Source organism: Mustela putorius, unplaced genomic scaffold (assembly GCF_011764305.1).
Source record: "Mustela putorius furo isolate JIRA1106 unplaced genomic scaffold, ASM1176430v1.1 tig00537284_pilon_pilon_pilon, whole genome shotgun sequence".
Lineage (NCBI taxonomy): Eukaryota > Metazoa > Chordata > Mammalia > Carnivora > Mustelidae > Mustela > Mustela putorius.
In genome coordinates, this window is record NW_025422422.1 from 1,837,771 (window position 1) to 1,851,160 (window position 13,390).

General features: G+C 38.2%; 1 protein-coding gene across 2 annotated transcripts in view; it reads left to right on the forward strand.

Annotated features, from left to right (window-relative positions):
- Window positions 1–13,390, forward strand: part of LDAH (lipid droplet associated hydrolase) — a 107,768-nt gene that overhangs the window by 67,591 nt on the left and 26,787 nt on the right. For both annotated transcript variants that reach the window (XM_004745880.3, XM_004745881.3), the window contains exon 5: window positions 7,218–7,452. In XM_004745880.3, the coding sequence (XP_004745937.1) occupies window positions 7,218–7,452 (235 nt within the window). The remainder of the gene's footprint in view (window positions 1–7,217; window positions 7,453–13,390) is intronic.

The following is a 13,390-nucleotide window of genomic DNA, read 5'->3' on the forward strand; positions in this document are numbered from 1 at the left end:
AGTGATCACAACATGGGCTGCTATCGTTGCACACGCCTCACCCCAGCGGTACCGTTCTCTGTGCTTTTGCTCAATATGCCAAATTAGGTTCTGTCTTACACCCTTTGCACTTGACTTGCTCCTCCCTCTCCCAGAAAAACTTTTTTTCCGAGTGTCTTCCAGCTCACTCCATGACTGCCTTTGCACAAATGTCAGCTTTCTTTGTAGCCTTCCCTCAACACCCCGTTTAAAGATGCACCACCCCTTCCAGCAATTCCTAATCTCCTTTCTTTATTGTATTTCTTCCCTATATCATCGTGGACTTGAGTTTACTAACGTATGCATTTTTGTTTAATTATTATTATTTATGGTAATTTATTCCCTAAATTGTCCTATAATTACTTTAGAATGATTAATCATTTTGGGGACTTAAGTGATTTAATCACTTTTTGTATCATTTACTCAACTATTTAATATTTATTGTCAATTATATTTATTATTTATATCTTTATTGTTGCAAAAGATAGGAAGAAAGAAGAAAAAAGGTGAAGGTATACCAAAAATAAAACACAACAAAGTAAGGTTTTAGTTTTATATTTTAGACTTTGTTCCAAAATATTAGGAATTATTTAAATAATAAGGAAGTAAGCATATTAATCACATTAGTTAAAAGATTACATAGAGAAAAACATCCACATATAACCTCTAAATATAAGGCCATAGAAAGGCAGAAAATGAAAGAGTACAAAAAGTTGTATCTTACAAATTCTACGCTGGTGTAGTTATGTTCATATTAAAATAAGCTCAAAGGGAAAAGCATGCTAGAAATGCAGACAGTTCTTTTTTTTATTACTTTAAAGATTTTATTTATTCATTTGGCAGAGAAAGAACACACACATGAGCAGAGGGAGCAGCAGGTAGAGGGAGAAGCAGGCTCCCCACTGAGCAGGGAGCCCGATGCGGGTCTCCATCCCAGGGTTGTGGGACCAGGACCAGAGCCAAAGGCAGACGCTTAACCGACTGAGCCTCCCAGGCGCCCCTAAAGGGAATTCTTTCATAATCACAAAGGTTTACTCTGTCAGCTAGTAACAGTCAGTATCAGGAATGAGTCATTCTGGACTACTACTGTAGTCCAGAGACTGAAGTATAACCACAGGATGTTATCAATAACTTTGTGCCATAGACGAACCACCAGGAAAAGATAACATTGAACATTTTGAAGAAGAACTTTTACTATTTTTTTCCCAAGAACTCTTAAAAGCCCAAACGGTCCTAAGCCGTTAAAAAAATTGAATCCATCAATAGGCAGAACTTTCTAAAATATACTTCAGTCTTTACTGATGAGTTCCATAAAATATTTGGAGAATAAATAATTATTATTTTATAAAATCCTCTAGGCAGCAGAAGAGGAGACCCTACTCTCCAACTCAGTTTCCTCCAACTAGCAAACCCTTTACATCCAAACCTGGAAAAAAGTAATGTAATAAAAGAAAGTCATAGGGGACGCCTGGGTGGCTCAGTGGGTTAAGCCACTGTCTTCGGCTCAGGTCATGATCCCAGGGTCCTGGGATGGAGCCCCAAATCAGGCTTTCTGCTCAGCAGGGAGCCTGCTTCCTCCTCTCTCTTTGCCTGCCTCTCTGCCTGCTTGTCATCTCTCTCTGTCAAATAAATAAATAAAATCTTTAAAAAAAGAAAGTCATAGACCAAATTCACTTATCAACATGCAGAAGTCCTACACAAAATATTAGGAAAACCATGTAAAAAGGATGTAACATGACTACAGTGGGTTTATCCCAAGAATGAAAAGTTAATTTCACATTAGAAAATCAACCAATAGTTTACCACATTAATAAATGAAAGGGAAAATATCATATAATCATCCCAATAGGTACAAAAAAGTAATTGATAAAATTCAGCATCCATTTATGATTTTAAAAAGCAATTAGCAAACTAGGAATAGAAGAAGTGTTTTGAATCTGACAAAGTATATCACTAGAAAACTTTCAGTGCACATCATGTTTTGTGATTATATTGGAAAAAAAATTTCTTAGTTTGAGATCAAGAATTATTTCTGTTAACATTGTATTAAGATTTTGTTTAGCTTGGGTAATGTAAGAAAAACAGATACAAGGATTTGAAAGGAAGAAATAACACTGTCATTATATGTGGGTGATACGACTATGTACTTAGAAAATCCAAAGGAATCTACAGACAACTTATTAGAACTAAGGGGCTTTAATAAGTTTGCTGGACATAGAATCAACATATAAATATTATTTATATCATATAGAAGCAGCAACCATTTAGAAAATGAAATTCTTTTTTTTAAGATTTTATTTATTTGAGAGAGAGAGAAGCAGACTCTGCACAAAGCACAGAGCCCAACACAGGACTCGATCCCAGGACCCTGAGAAATCAAGAGTTGGTTGCTTAACCAACTGAGCCACCCAGGCACCCCCTAGAAAATGAAATTTTTAAAATAACCTATTTACAATAGCAAAAAAAAAAAAAGTACCTAATAATCTGACAAAAGTTGTGTTGTGCAAGATAACTACATGTAAAATGTGTAAACATTTTTAGAGACTCAAAAAGGAGAACTCTCCCATGTTCATGAGGTGGAAAATTCAGTATTGTGAAGATATTACTTCTCTCAAGTTAATTTTTAAATTTAGTACAATCAGAATCTCAATGAGATGTTTGTGGAACTTGAATAGCTAATTCCAAAATGTTTATGGAAATGTTGAGAGCCAAAAATACCCAAGGCATTTTTGAAGAACAAGCTGGGGCTTAACTTAATGAACCAAATATCAAAATATATTACGAAGCTTTTGTTAAGTAAGACACTGGGCTCTTGGCACAGACTGAGAGAGGCTGGCCTGCAGAACAGGTCAAAGAGCTCCAAAAAGAACCCATTCACATCCATATGGGATTCACAACAGGAGTGTCCGTGCGGAAAGGCAGGGAAAGGGCAACCTTTCCAGTTCATAGCGCTGGGACAATCAAGTTTCCATATGTTGAGAAATTAAATTAGACCCATATTTCACGGCATACATAACAATCAGTTTCAGGTAGATTATGAACGTAAGTATGGAAGACTAGACCACAGAGCTTTGGGGGATACTATTAAAGAATGCTGGCTGCTGAGGAGCCTGCCATGCCGGTGGACTGTGGCCTCACCCGGCTTCTTCAGTGTGGCATATTCCTAGGGCTCCTGCTGAGGCTGGCGAACAAGAGCCCAGCTGAACCCAGGAAGTCAGTTCCTTTCATTTTTTTCCTTTGTGGCCACCTGCTGCAAACACAGCAGCTGCTAACACACCTGCTTCCAGTCTCAAGGGAGAAGTCTTCCTGGGGTTGGGAAAAGTAGCTCCTTCCTGGCCCTTCTGCTAGGAGGCCTCCGCAGAGCAACGAGAAACCCTGCCTCTCCCAGCACCAAAGATTGCTCTGTGTAAATCTACCCCTGTTTGAATCTCTCAAGTCTTGTTAGGTCCCATAGAACATTGATAGCACTACAGGAATAAAAGAACTCGTGATGTTAGAACTACCCAGAAGATAGGGAAAGACTTCTGAATCTGAAGGTGTAAAATCAATGGTTAATTGTGACACCACTCCAGCTGCTGAGAGAAGTCAGCATTTCTACCTCTCAGACTCTTAAAGCATGCTGCTTTGGATCCAGGTGAAACGCCAGATTTCCAAATTAAACTAACATTTGACAAAATGACAAAAATAGACATTCTGGGTGAGTTCCAGATACCCACCAAAGTGGTGTCAGAAACAGAGGAGGAAAGTGTAATAGTAATGCCATGTTGTGCAGAGTTTTTATTGATCCCTGTCTTTAACACTTGGTACTGTTGCACTCTGTAATTCTTGCCAGTCTGAAGGGCTATTCCACGTCTATTAAGAGTGACCACAGTCATACTTGACTCTGAGCACGGCAGAAAGGCAGGGGTGAAGTAGCAGCATACTGCTGTTCACTGAATAGGGGCGCAGGGTCAGCCTGTTCAAGGGCCGTTGGGTTCTCTACCGGTGCCTCCTGCAGGAGATGCCACAACCTTTATGTGAATCTTCATATAGAATCTTGGTATAAACCCATTGCAGATTAGGCAGCTGGCTCTGAATGGAGGACTCCCCATCCCCCTGATACTCGGGAGTCCCGTCCTCTGCATCACAAGTCCCCATGAATGCCTTTGTTGAGCAGACACAGTCCATCCAGCATCTCCCCTGCTTTGTACTTAAGAAGATGCTAAGGTGGCAGCAACTCCCATACTCTGGCTGAAACCCTGCATTCGTTCCAAAAGCCCGGTAAGAGCATTTTACATGTAAAGTTGCTAATGCAGCATTTAAAAAATCATCAGAAAAGCCTGTGGCTCCCCGCTCCCAAATAATGTCTTTTAATCACCACCAAGACCTCACGGACCAGTACATTCTTGCTGAGGTGACAGAGGAGGAGACGTAGTAGAGGTCAAAATATGACCAAACAAGAAATAACGAAAATATCTCAGCTACCGTTGAGAGCAAAGGAAAAGTCTGTAGGAAATGGCTGAGCACACAGCTGACAGACACGACCGTGAAGAAACAAGAAAGATGATTAGAAGGAAAAGAGTCCTCCGCAGTTGGACCCTCAAACCCCTTTCTTTATTGAAGAACAGTAACAGAGAGCCTGTAAGTTAGTGAGGATTACAGATCAAGTCGAACATTTGGGCAATGCCGCCCTACACGTTACCATGGAAAAGGACTGTCAGTGATAGAGGGTGAAAAAGTCCACAAAAACCTGTACTGTACTGTCAGGTCTTGCCAGGAGAAGTGCGTTCAGTTCATCCAAGAGGACTGTAACTAACATGAGGGAAATGGCGGATCACTGACAGCTGGAATCAAAGGAACAGACTCGCGGACTCTGCTAAGAGGTAGCTTTCCCTAATTTCTAAAGAAGCATTTTGAATGAAAAAAAAAATTTCTTCATGATTTGAGGACAGACAAGAATTTTTTGAGCTAGGCCCAGAGAATAAGTATAGAAGAAAAGATTAAAATTCAGCTGCATCAAACTTAAGAACTTATGTCCATTAAGAAAAAAAATAAGAGATCAACAGGCAGGCCAAGGACAGCAACATGACAAAGGACTGGTATCTAGAATAAAAAAACAAAAACGAGACTACAAATCAAGGAGAGGAAATGACAGGCAGCCTAATAGAAAAACATGCAAGAGACTTAAATAAGCACTTTGTGGGATACAGAAAGTGTCCAACATAAAAGTTGTTCAACTCCAGTGCTGGTCATCAGAGAAGTGCAAAGCCACAACGAAGTGTACCACTGTTCGTCAGGCTAGTGATCAGTGCCAACGTAGTGCCGATCTGTAACAATAGGAACTCTCATGTCTCTCAGTATGGAAATACGTTAGTACTTAGGGAAACTATTTGAAATTATCTACTAAAGCTGAACTTAGACATACCATATGACATAGTATTTCTACTTCGAGTGATATCATCAACAGAAATACATGCTTACCTGCACCAAAAGACACGTATAAAAATGTTCATAGCAACATGTTTGTAGTATCTCTGGACTAAAAACAACCCAAATATCTATCAGTAAAATAAGTAGCACTATGTTCATACAGTAGAAAACTACAGAGCCAAGATAATAAGCTGTTGCTACATATATCAGCATGAATGAATCTTCATGTGTTGAATGAAGGAAGTAAAACATAAAAACATACTGCTGATTGCAGTTATGTGAAGTTCATTAACAGACAAGATTTAGCTCTAGTATTAAGGAATATGTATTAGTCAGCTCAAACTGCCATAAGAAAGTGCCATAGACTAGGGAGCTTAAACTGGCATTTATTGTCTCACAGTTCTGGAGGCTGGAAGTCCAAGGTCAGCATGCCACCATGCTCAGTTTCTGGTGAGACTTCCTGGCCTGTAGACGGCTACCTTCTCCATGCGTGTTCACCAGACCTCTTTGTGTGTGCCCGGGAAGGGAGAGCGAGCTCTCTGATGAATCTCCTTGTAAGGACATTAATCCTACCTCTCAGAGCCCTACCCTGTGACCTCATGGATCTCGACATATAATCACATTGGGAGTTAGGACTTCAACTTGGGATTTCAGGGGAGTCACAATTCAGTTGATTGCAGGACAATAACTATTAATGTAAAACAAAATAAGGAAGTGATTACAGGATCAAGGAATGATGAGTATTGGTAGAAAGCAAAGTAAGGAAGTCAGGATAGAGGTTACCTAAGATGTGAACAGAGGTAGGAGTTGGGATAGGAAGATGCCATTCTGGCAGTGTTTTGTTGCTGGATTCATGTAGCTGTTCATTTTATCCATTATTCGTTAAATTGCACATTGATGTTTTATATGCTTTACTGTGTGTATCTTAAACTTTTTTTAAAAAGTAAAGCCATTGTATCCATTCTCATTTCCTGTTCTATAATCTGTGAACACTGGTGATCTATTTCACTTATATTACTCTGGTGTTAATAGGGATTGTGCTTAACTATTTGCCTTTTCTGATCCCTCATAGAAGTTATGTTTATATATTATTTTTTTAAATATTAATATGGTAGATAATGGTAAATATAAAATTTTTTAGTGATGCTCTTCGTCTTGTGGCATCTATATTTCTAGATATCCTGATGAATTCAGTCGAAATTATCTTTTTGGCCTTGAACATTTTCCCATGTAGGTAAAGATTTCCAGCTTTGCTTGTTTCTGGCCTGCACTTTTTATTAAAATTAAATCACATGTTAGAAATGTATTTGGTCCTCTTAAAGATTACCTTTTACTGGTAAGAGTAGGGAAAAGAGTAGCTTTTTCAAAGTGAACTATCCCAAATCTAATCCATAAAAGGAATCCTGACTAGCACGAGAGTTCTTTATGTAGCTCTGCTTTCTTCTGGTATCACTAGTCAGGCAAGGTGGTATAACTACTGAAATGGGACAGGCATTGCTAATTTCAGCAGTCTTCCAGAAGGATTGTGAATTGCTTCCCAATCAGGAAGGTATCAGAGAATCTGATTTGCTCCTCCCCCTGAAAATTAACCCCAGTAACTCAAGGAGACATCCTTACATTCTCCCCCAGATGGCTTGAGCAGTGAGAAGACAAGCAGGTAGTGGTTCTCTTTCCCAACAGATCTTTGTCATATTCTGAAACCCTATTTGTTCATACTGTATGGATGAAACAGTAAAACAGTGGGTTATCCCTTAAGAAAACTTCTCATCAAAATGTGTTTTTTATTATAGATAATTCGCTCCTTTCTGCTCTTTCCAACAATCGAGCGAATGTCGGAGTCCCCGAACGGCAGGATCGCCACTCCGCTTCTGTGCTGGCTTCGATATGCTCTCTACGTTTTTGCTTACCTTTTGCTTAAACCGTGGCCTGAGAAAATCAAGTCCTTTATGATCAGAATTGGCCTTCGAATGATGAACCTACAGAATGAATTTTCGGTCCTGAATGTATTAGAACCGTTTTGCCTTGGTAAGTACCTTTTACAATGTGTATATTTTTCCATTTCTTTGTGTCTTTCTCAATTTCTTTCGTAAGTGTTCTATAGTTTTCAGAGTACAGAACCTTTATCTCTTTGGCAGCTTTATTCCTAGGTCTGTTATGGTTTTGGGTGGAATTGTAAATGGGATTGGGTTCCTTGATTTCTCTTTCTGCTGCTTCATTATTGGTGTATAGAAATGCAAACAGACTACTGTGCAGTGATTAAAAGAATGAAGCCTTGCCATTTGCAACAACATGGATGGATCCAGAATGTATTATGCTGAGCAAAACAAGTCAGAGAAAGACAAATACTGTATATAGATTCCACTCATGCAGAATTGAAGAAACAAAACTGATGAACACAGGAGAAGGGAAGGAAAAATAAGATAAGGAGAGGGAGGCAAACCGTAAGAGACTCTTAACTATAGAGAACAAACTGAGGGTTGCTGGGCAGGAGGTGGGTGGGGGGATGGGCTAGTTGGGGTATGAGCATTAAGGAGGGTATTTGATATAATGAGCACTGGATGTTATATAAAACTGACAAAACTCCAAATTCTACCCCTGAAACTAATAATACACTGTATGTGAACTAATTTGAATTTAAATAAAATCTAAAAAGTAAATAAAAATTTAGAAACAAAAGAAAAAATAAAATAAAATGTATATGTTTATTCTCGTATCAGAAAGTGGTAAGAGGGGGCACCTGGGTGGCTCAGTGGGTTGAGCCACTGTCTTCGGCTCAGGTCATGATCTCAGGGTCCTGGGATCGAGCCCCGCATCGGGCTCTCTGCTCAGCGGGGAACCTGCTTTCTCCTCTCTCTCTGCCTGTCTCTCTGCCTACTTGTGATCTCTGTCTGTCAAATACATAAATAAAATCTTTAAAAAAAAAAAAAAAGAAAGTGGTAAGAGAATAACCTCAGACAGTCAGTGAATACTGAACAAGGAATTATTGTTGGTTTTTTTTTTTCTCTCCCAAAAGCTTAAAACTAGACATAAAATAAAAATAGGAATAGAAACTTTAATTTTAAAACTTATCCTTCTGATCCTCCACTCTAGCTGTCGGATGGTAGGAAAAATTCTGTATATAGTACATATGGAATCTTTATAGGAATCAAGGGGGCACCCTGTTAGTCCAGTGTGAGAACTTAAGGGAAACCAGGCCCAATGTTCCCATGGAGTGAATAGGCAATACTTTTATTTTCCTCTTTAAATGTTTTTGGAGAGGTTTAAATGATAAAAGTAACAAATGATAGTCATAGTAATACAACTCTGGTTGTTGTGCTGATTATATTTTCTGAATGTGCTAGGAGATATTTGCTACTTTACTTTTTGGCTTCAACCTTGGTTTTTTAAATGTAATCTACCTTTTTAGTTAATACTAATTTATAGAATATTTATAAATCATTTTCATAATAAAACAATCCTTTCTTAACTATACCTCAAAAGTTTATTGTAGGATTAAATATGATAACATATGCAAAGTGTCTATATAATATTTTGTTTATAATAATATAAATATATATTATATATATGTATAATGAAGGATTATATATAATAATCCTCCAGCAAAGGATATAATGACAGTTGCAGCAGCAGCTTAACAGCACCATTCTAAGCTTTTACTTGTAGTCCTCAGAACTAATCAGGCTTGGGTATTTTACTCTCGCCATTTTATAGATGAAGATACAGAAATACAGAGAAATTACAGGAATCATGCTGTCATACATATAGTGCGTAGTGTTCAAACTTTGGAGATCTACCTGTATGCTAAAACTTCCTTTTACCATAGCTGCTGCTATCATCTCTTTGCCCCAGTCGACCATAAAGGCAGGACTCCTGAAAAAGCTCACCATGCTCACCTGTGTTAAGAGTGCCACACCGCCATGTACATAATGAATCCAGAAACAAGTCACAGCCCTGTTGTACAACTACAGATTGGTTGTATGCGGTATTTTTATAAATATGTAGTAAGAAACAGTGATTGCAAATATCAAGTTCAATATATTTTCTGTGTTTGTAAATTTTTGTCTGTTCCATACTCTCTACACCCCCCACTCTTTATTATAGACTTAGCATCACAGTGGAAGAAGATGAGATAGGCAGAAGGGGAGAAGGGCTAAGGACAGTTATAAAGAATACCAAAGACCAAAGTTGGAGAGACCCCTTCAAGACCCGGTATGGCCCCTTATCCTTCCTTCCTATTCTAGAAGAGACAGAGATGCCTAGGTGAGAAAGGCACTGACTGCAAGTCAGAAACCCTTCCCCTGTCTGGTTTCCAGTCATTGATCAGACCAAAAGTTAGACTTGATTTCTAAGGGCCAGTACATCTTTGGAAATTATTTGAGACCAAATGGAAGTCATTTCAAATTGTGGCAAGCCTAGATAAAATTACTCCACATACATGTCAACAAATCATCTTATTTCCCTTTACAGTTTTTTCTTTTGGAGTTTTTCTTTTTACCCTATAGTGAAGATTATAAAAAGCATTTTCTAGTTAGGGACTCTATTCTCCTCCTTCCTGGAATTCTGCTTCCAGGAAAATGGAATGGATGTACTTTTCTCTGCTTTTTCTACTGAGTACCAAAACCCCTGCATATTCGGTAACATGTAGGAAGGCAAGAGAAAGAACATAGACAAACAAACAACCAAACAAACAAAACAAATAATACAATGGTATACAGACTCTTAACATACCAATAATTACATTACATGTAAATGGTCAAAATACACCAATTAAAAGACAAAGATTGGCAGAATAGATTAAAAAACATTATCTAAGAATATGCTGTCTTCAGACATCCCAGTTCAAATATAATTATATAGGTAGATTGAAAGTAAAAGAATGGGAAAAGATACATCATGTAAACATTAATCAAAAGGAACCAGGAATGACATTGCATTAATAATAAAAGGTTCACCCTGAAGCAAATAATACATTATATGTTAATTTAAGAATTAAAATAATAATAATAATAAAAGGTTCTACCAGGAAGATAGAAGACATATCAATCCAAATGTGTGTGTGCCAAACAAGAGAGCTACAAAATAAATGAAAAACTATCAGCAAAACTGATAGAACTGCAAGGAGTAATGGACAAATCCCCAATTATAGTTGGATACTTAAGAACACGTCTCTCAACAGTTGCTAGAATAAGACAGAAAATTAGCAAGGATAGAGAAGAGTTCAACCACATTGTCAACCAACAGGATTTAATAGACATTTATAGAACACTTCACCCAAATCATATGTTTCTGATGGGCATTAGATAGGTAGCTACCTGTGCTTTTCTTAAACCTCTTCAGAAATATTTTCTAAACCCAAACTAGGACATAGAGTATATGAAAGTTTTATTCGTTTTTCTATATACGTTTAGTGACTGTGTAACACATGTGACATATAATTAAGTGTTTAATGTTTTTAACTGAAAGAGGGAATTATATAAAGGTGTCTTCCAAATTTTCTACACCAGAGTTCTAAGCACTCTCTCGCTGCACATGCGAGAAAGGAATCTTCCTTCCAGCTATAGCAGTTGCCCTCTGCTGTGTCATCCAGAGACCCCAAGTGCAGGCATCAAGAAACAAGACTGTTCAGACTTGACACACTACCCTCCCTGGTCAAGGCAACTAGAGCCTTCCAGCTGCATTGCTGCTTGGAGAGTCCCAGGATTCCTTTTCCTCACAACCACTGTTGTACAAGTTAGATACTATGTGCAAATTAAACTCTAAACTAGACTGAGCTCCCAGCTACCTTGCTTCATCTCTGTTCTCAACAACCAACGTGCAATCAAACTTACAGAGCACAGCTCTGCTATTTCTGCCATCCTTCTCTGCTTTTCTGTTCTCTTTGTTCTGGATCTGGCTTTCTGATGTTCAAGTGAGCAGTACTTCAGGGGTCTTGTTTCCCCATTACCCACTTGGACTGTGAAACCTTGGGTAAAGGGAAAGCAGGCAAAAATTAATTCTTTTTTACTTGGGTTCTTGGTTAGTGGTTTACATGAGTCTTAATTAAGTCTCCTAGTAGTGACCCTAGGCTGATCCTTAACCAAGCATTTCAGTCGTCCTAGCCAGCCTCTTCCTACTTGTCCGCTTGGGATCCCACATCACCCTTGCCTCCTCTTGCAATAAGTACCACAGAAACTGCCTTTGCCTGGGCTTGCCCTGGCTATCCCTTAGGTGATTCTGATGGCCTTGCTTACTATGAAAGGAAGATGGTCCCAGCTGAGGGAGACCAACAGTCATAAGATCCTGACTTTTGCAGATGATTAGTGGGCTCCTGCTGAACTTGTGTCCATGAATGGTGAAGGTAATCAGTACCAAGCCAGCCCACTTGAGTCAGAAGTATGAATTTTAGGTTATACAAAGAGAAGGCTCACCAAGAGAGGAAGACCAGCTCCAAGATCATTCTCAGTGGTCTGTGCCATCTGTGACATCCTCTGCAGACCTGTTCCTCTGGCTTTCCTGTCATCCAGACAGTGACCTTTAACATGCCAGCCTGACTTTTAGGAGGCCTTGCAGTGTTTGCACATTATGTAATGTCTGTGCTCCAGTAGAAATCTTACAGAAACAAATGGAGGAAGTTTGCTAGTCCAAATAGTGGATAATAAATCCTGCCCTATCTAGATAGACACTGATTTTCTGTATCCTTAGTTTATACACATAGTTTTTTGTTGCAGTAAGGTCTGAAAAATTCAAGGAACCAAAATATTCAAGTACTTCAAATGCTGTTGCCCTTTTGGCAAAGATGGTACTTGCTATGGTCTGGGATTCTACATATTAGCCTTCTTCAGCAGATTGAGTGAAACATCACTTCCTGTCGCATTCAAAGAGTAGCTCAGATTCAATTAGCATACTTTATAAACTTCACCTCAGTGTTCATCAGATCAATTAGTATAATTAGATTGTTTTAATTGTTTTTAAAGAAAACATATGGGGTTTTTTAGTTTAATTTTAATTCTGGAATGTTTGCTACTGCTTATTTCTTTACAATAGATGGTCTTCTGTTTCATGAGAAATAGGCTTTTCATTGAGACAGTTAAATTGGATTTCTTGATCAAAGCTAAAAGCAAATATATTTTAGCTTAGCAGTATCACAGGTCAAGATAATTAACTTGAAAAAAATATTCTACGGTCTTTTCATTCGTTAGGCCAAATTCATGTTTTAATTCCTTTCAGTTAACTAACTAGAAAAACATAGTGCAGATAGAAAGGACATTCCTGGTGGGCATGTTACTTTGTTGCATACATTCTTTAAAAAAAAAAAAACTTTCATTATCTTTCTTTTCCTTGTCTACATGGAAATAACTGTTTAAACATGTACTAGTAAACATAAGCTTTACTAAAGAAGCACATATTTCTTCTCAAATATTTTTAATTCAATCTCAGAATAATTTTTTGAGTAAGACAAAATCAGACTCCCATGTTACCTATTCTCTCATTCTGTGTGTAGCTTAGAAAAATCTCTTGCTAAAAGACAACTGCAGCTTTAAGAATTCATGGAAATTTAGCCTAAAATGCAACATAATGGAAGAGGGGTGTGTGTGTGTGTGTGTGTGTGTGTGTGTGTGGTCAGTATTAGGATTTAGGACAAAAGGTGATTGGATACAACACTAGAATATCATCTCTGATTTAGAATTAAGTGACTCAATGAAAGTTTTGCTATATTTTTCTTTTTTCTTTTTTTAAATTTTATTTTATCTTTTTTTTTTCAGTGCATTGTTTATGCACCACACCCAGTGCTCCATGCAATACGTGCCCTCCCTAATACCCACCACCAGGCTCACCATACCCCTGCTGCCCTCCCCTCCAAAACCCTCAGTTTGTTTCTCAGAGTCCACAGTGTCTCATGGTTTGTCTCCCCCTCTGATTTCCCCCAACTGTATTTTTCTAAAGAAATTTATATGTATATGTTATCTGCTACTCTACAAAGTTG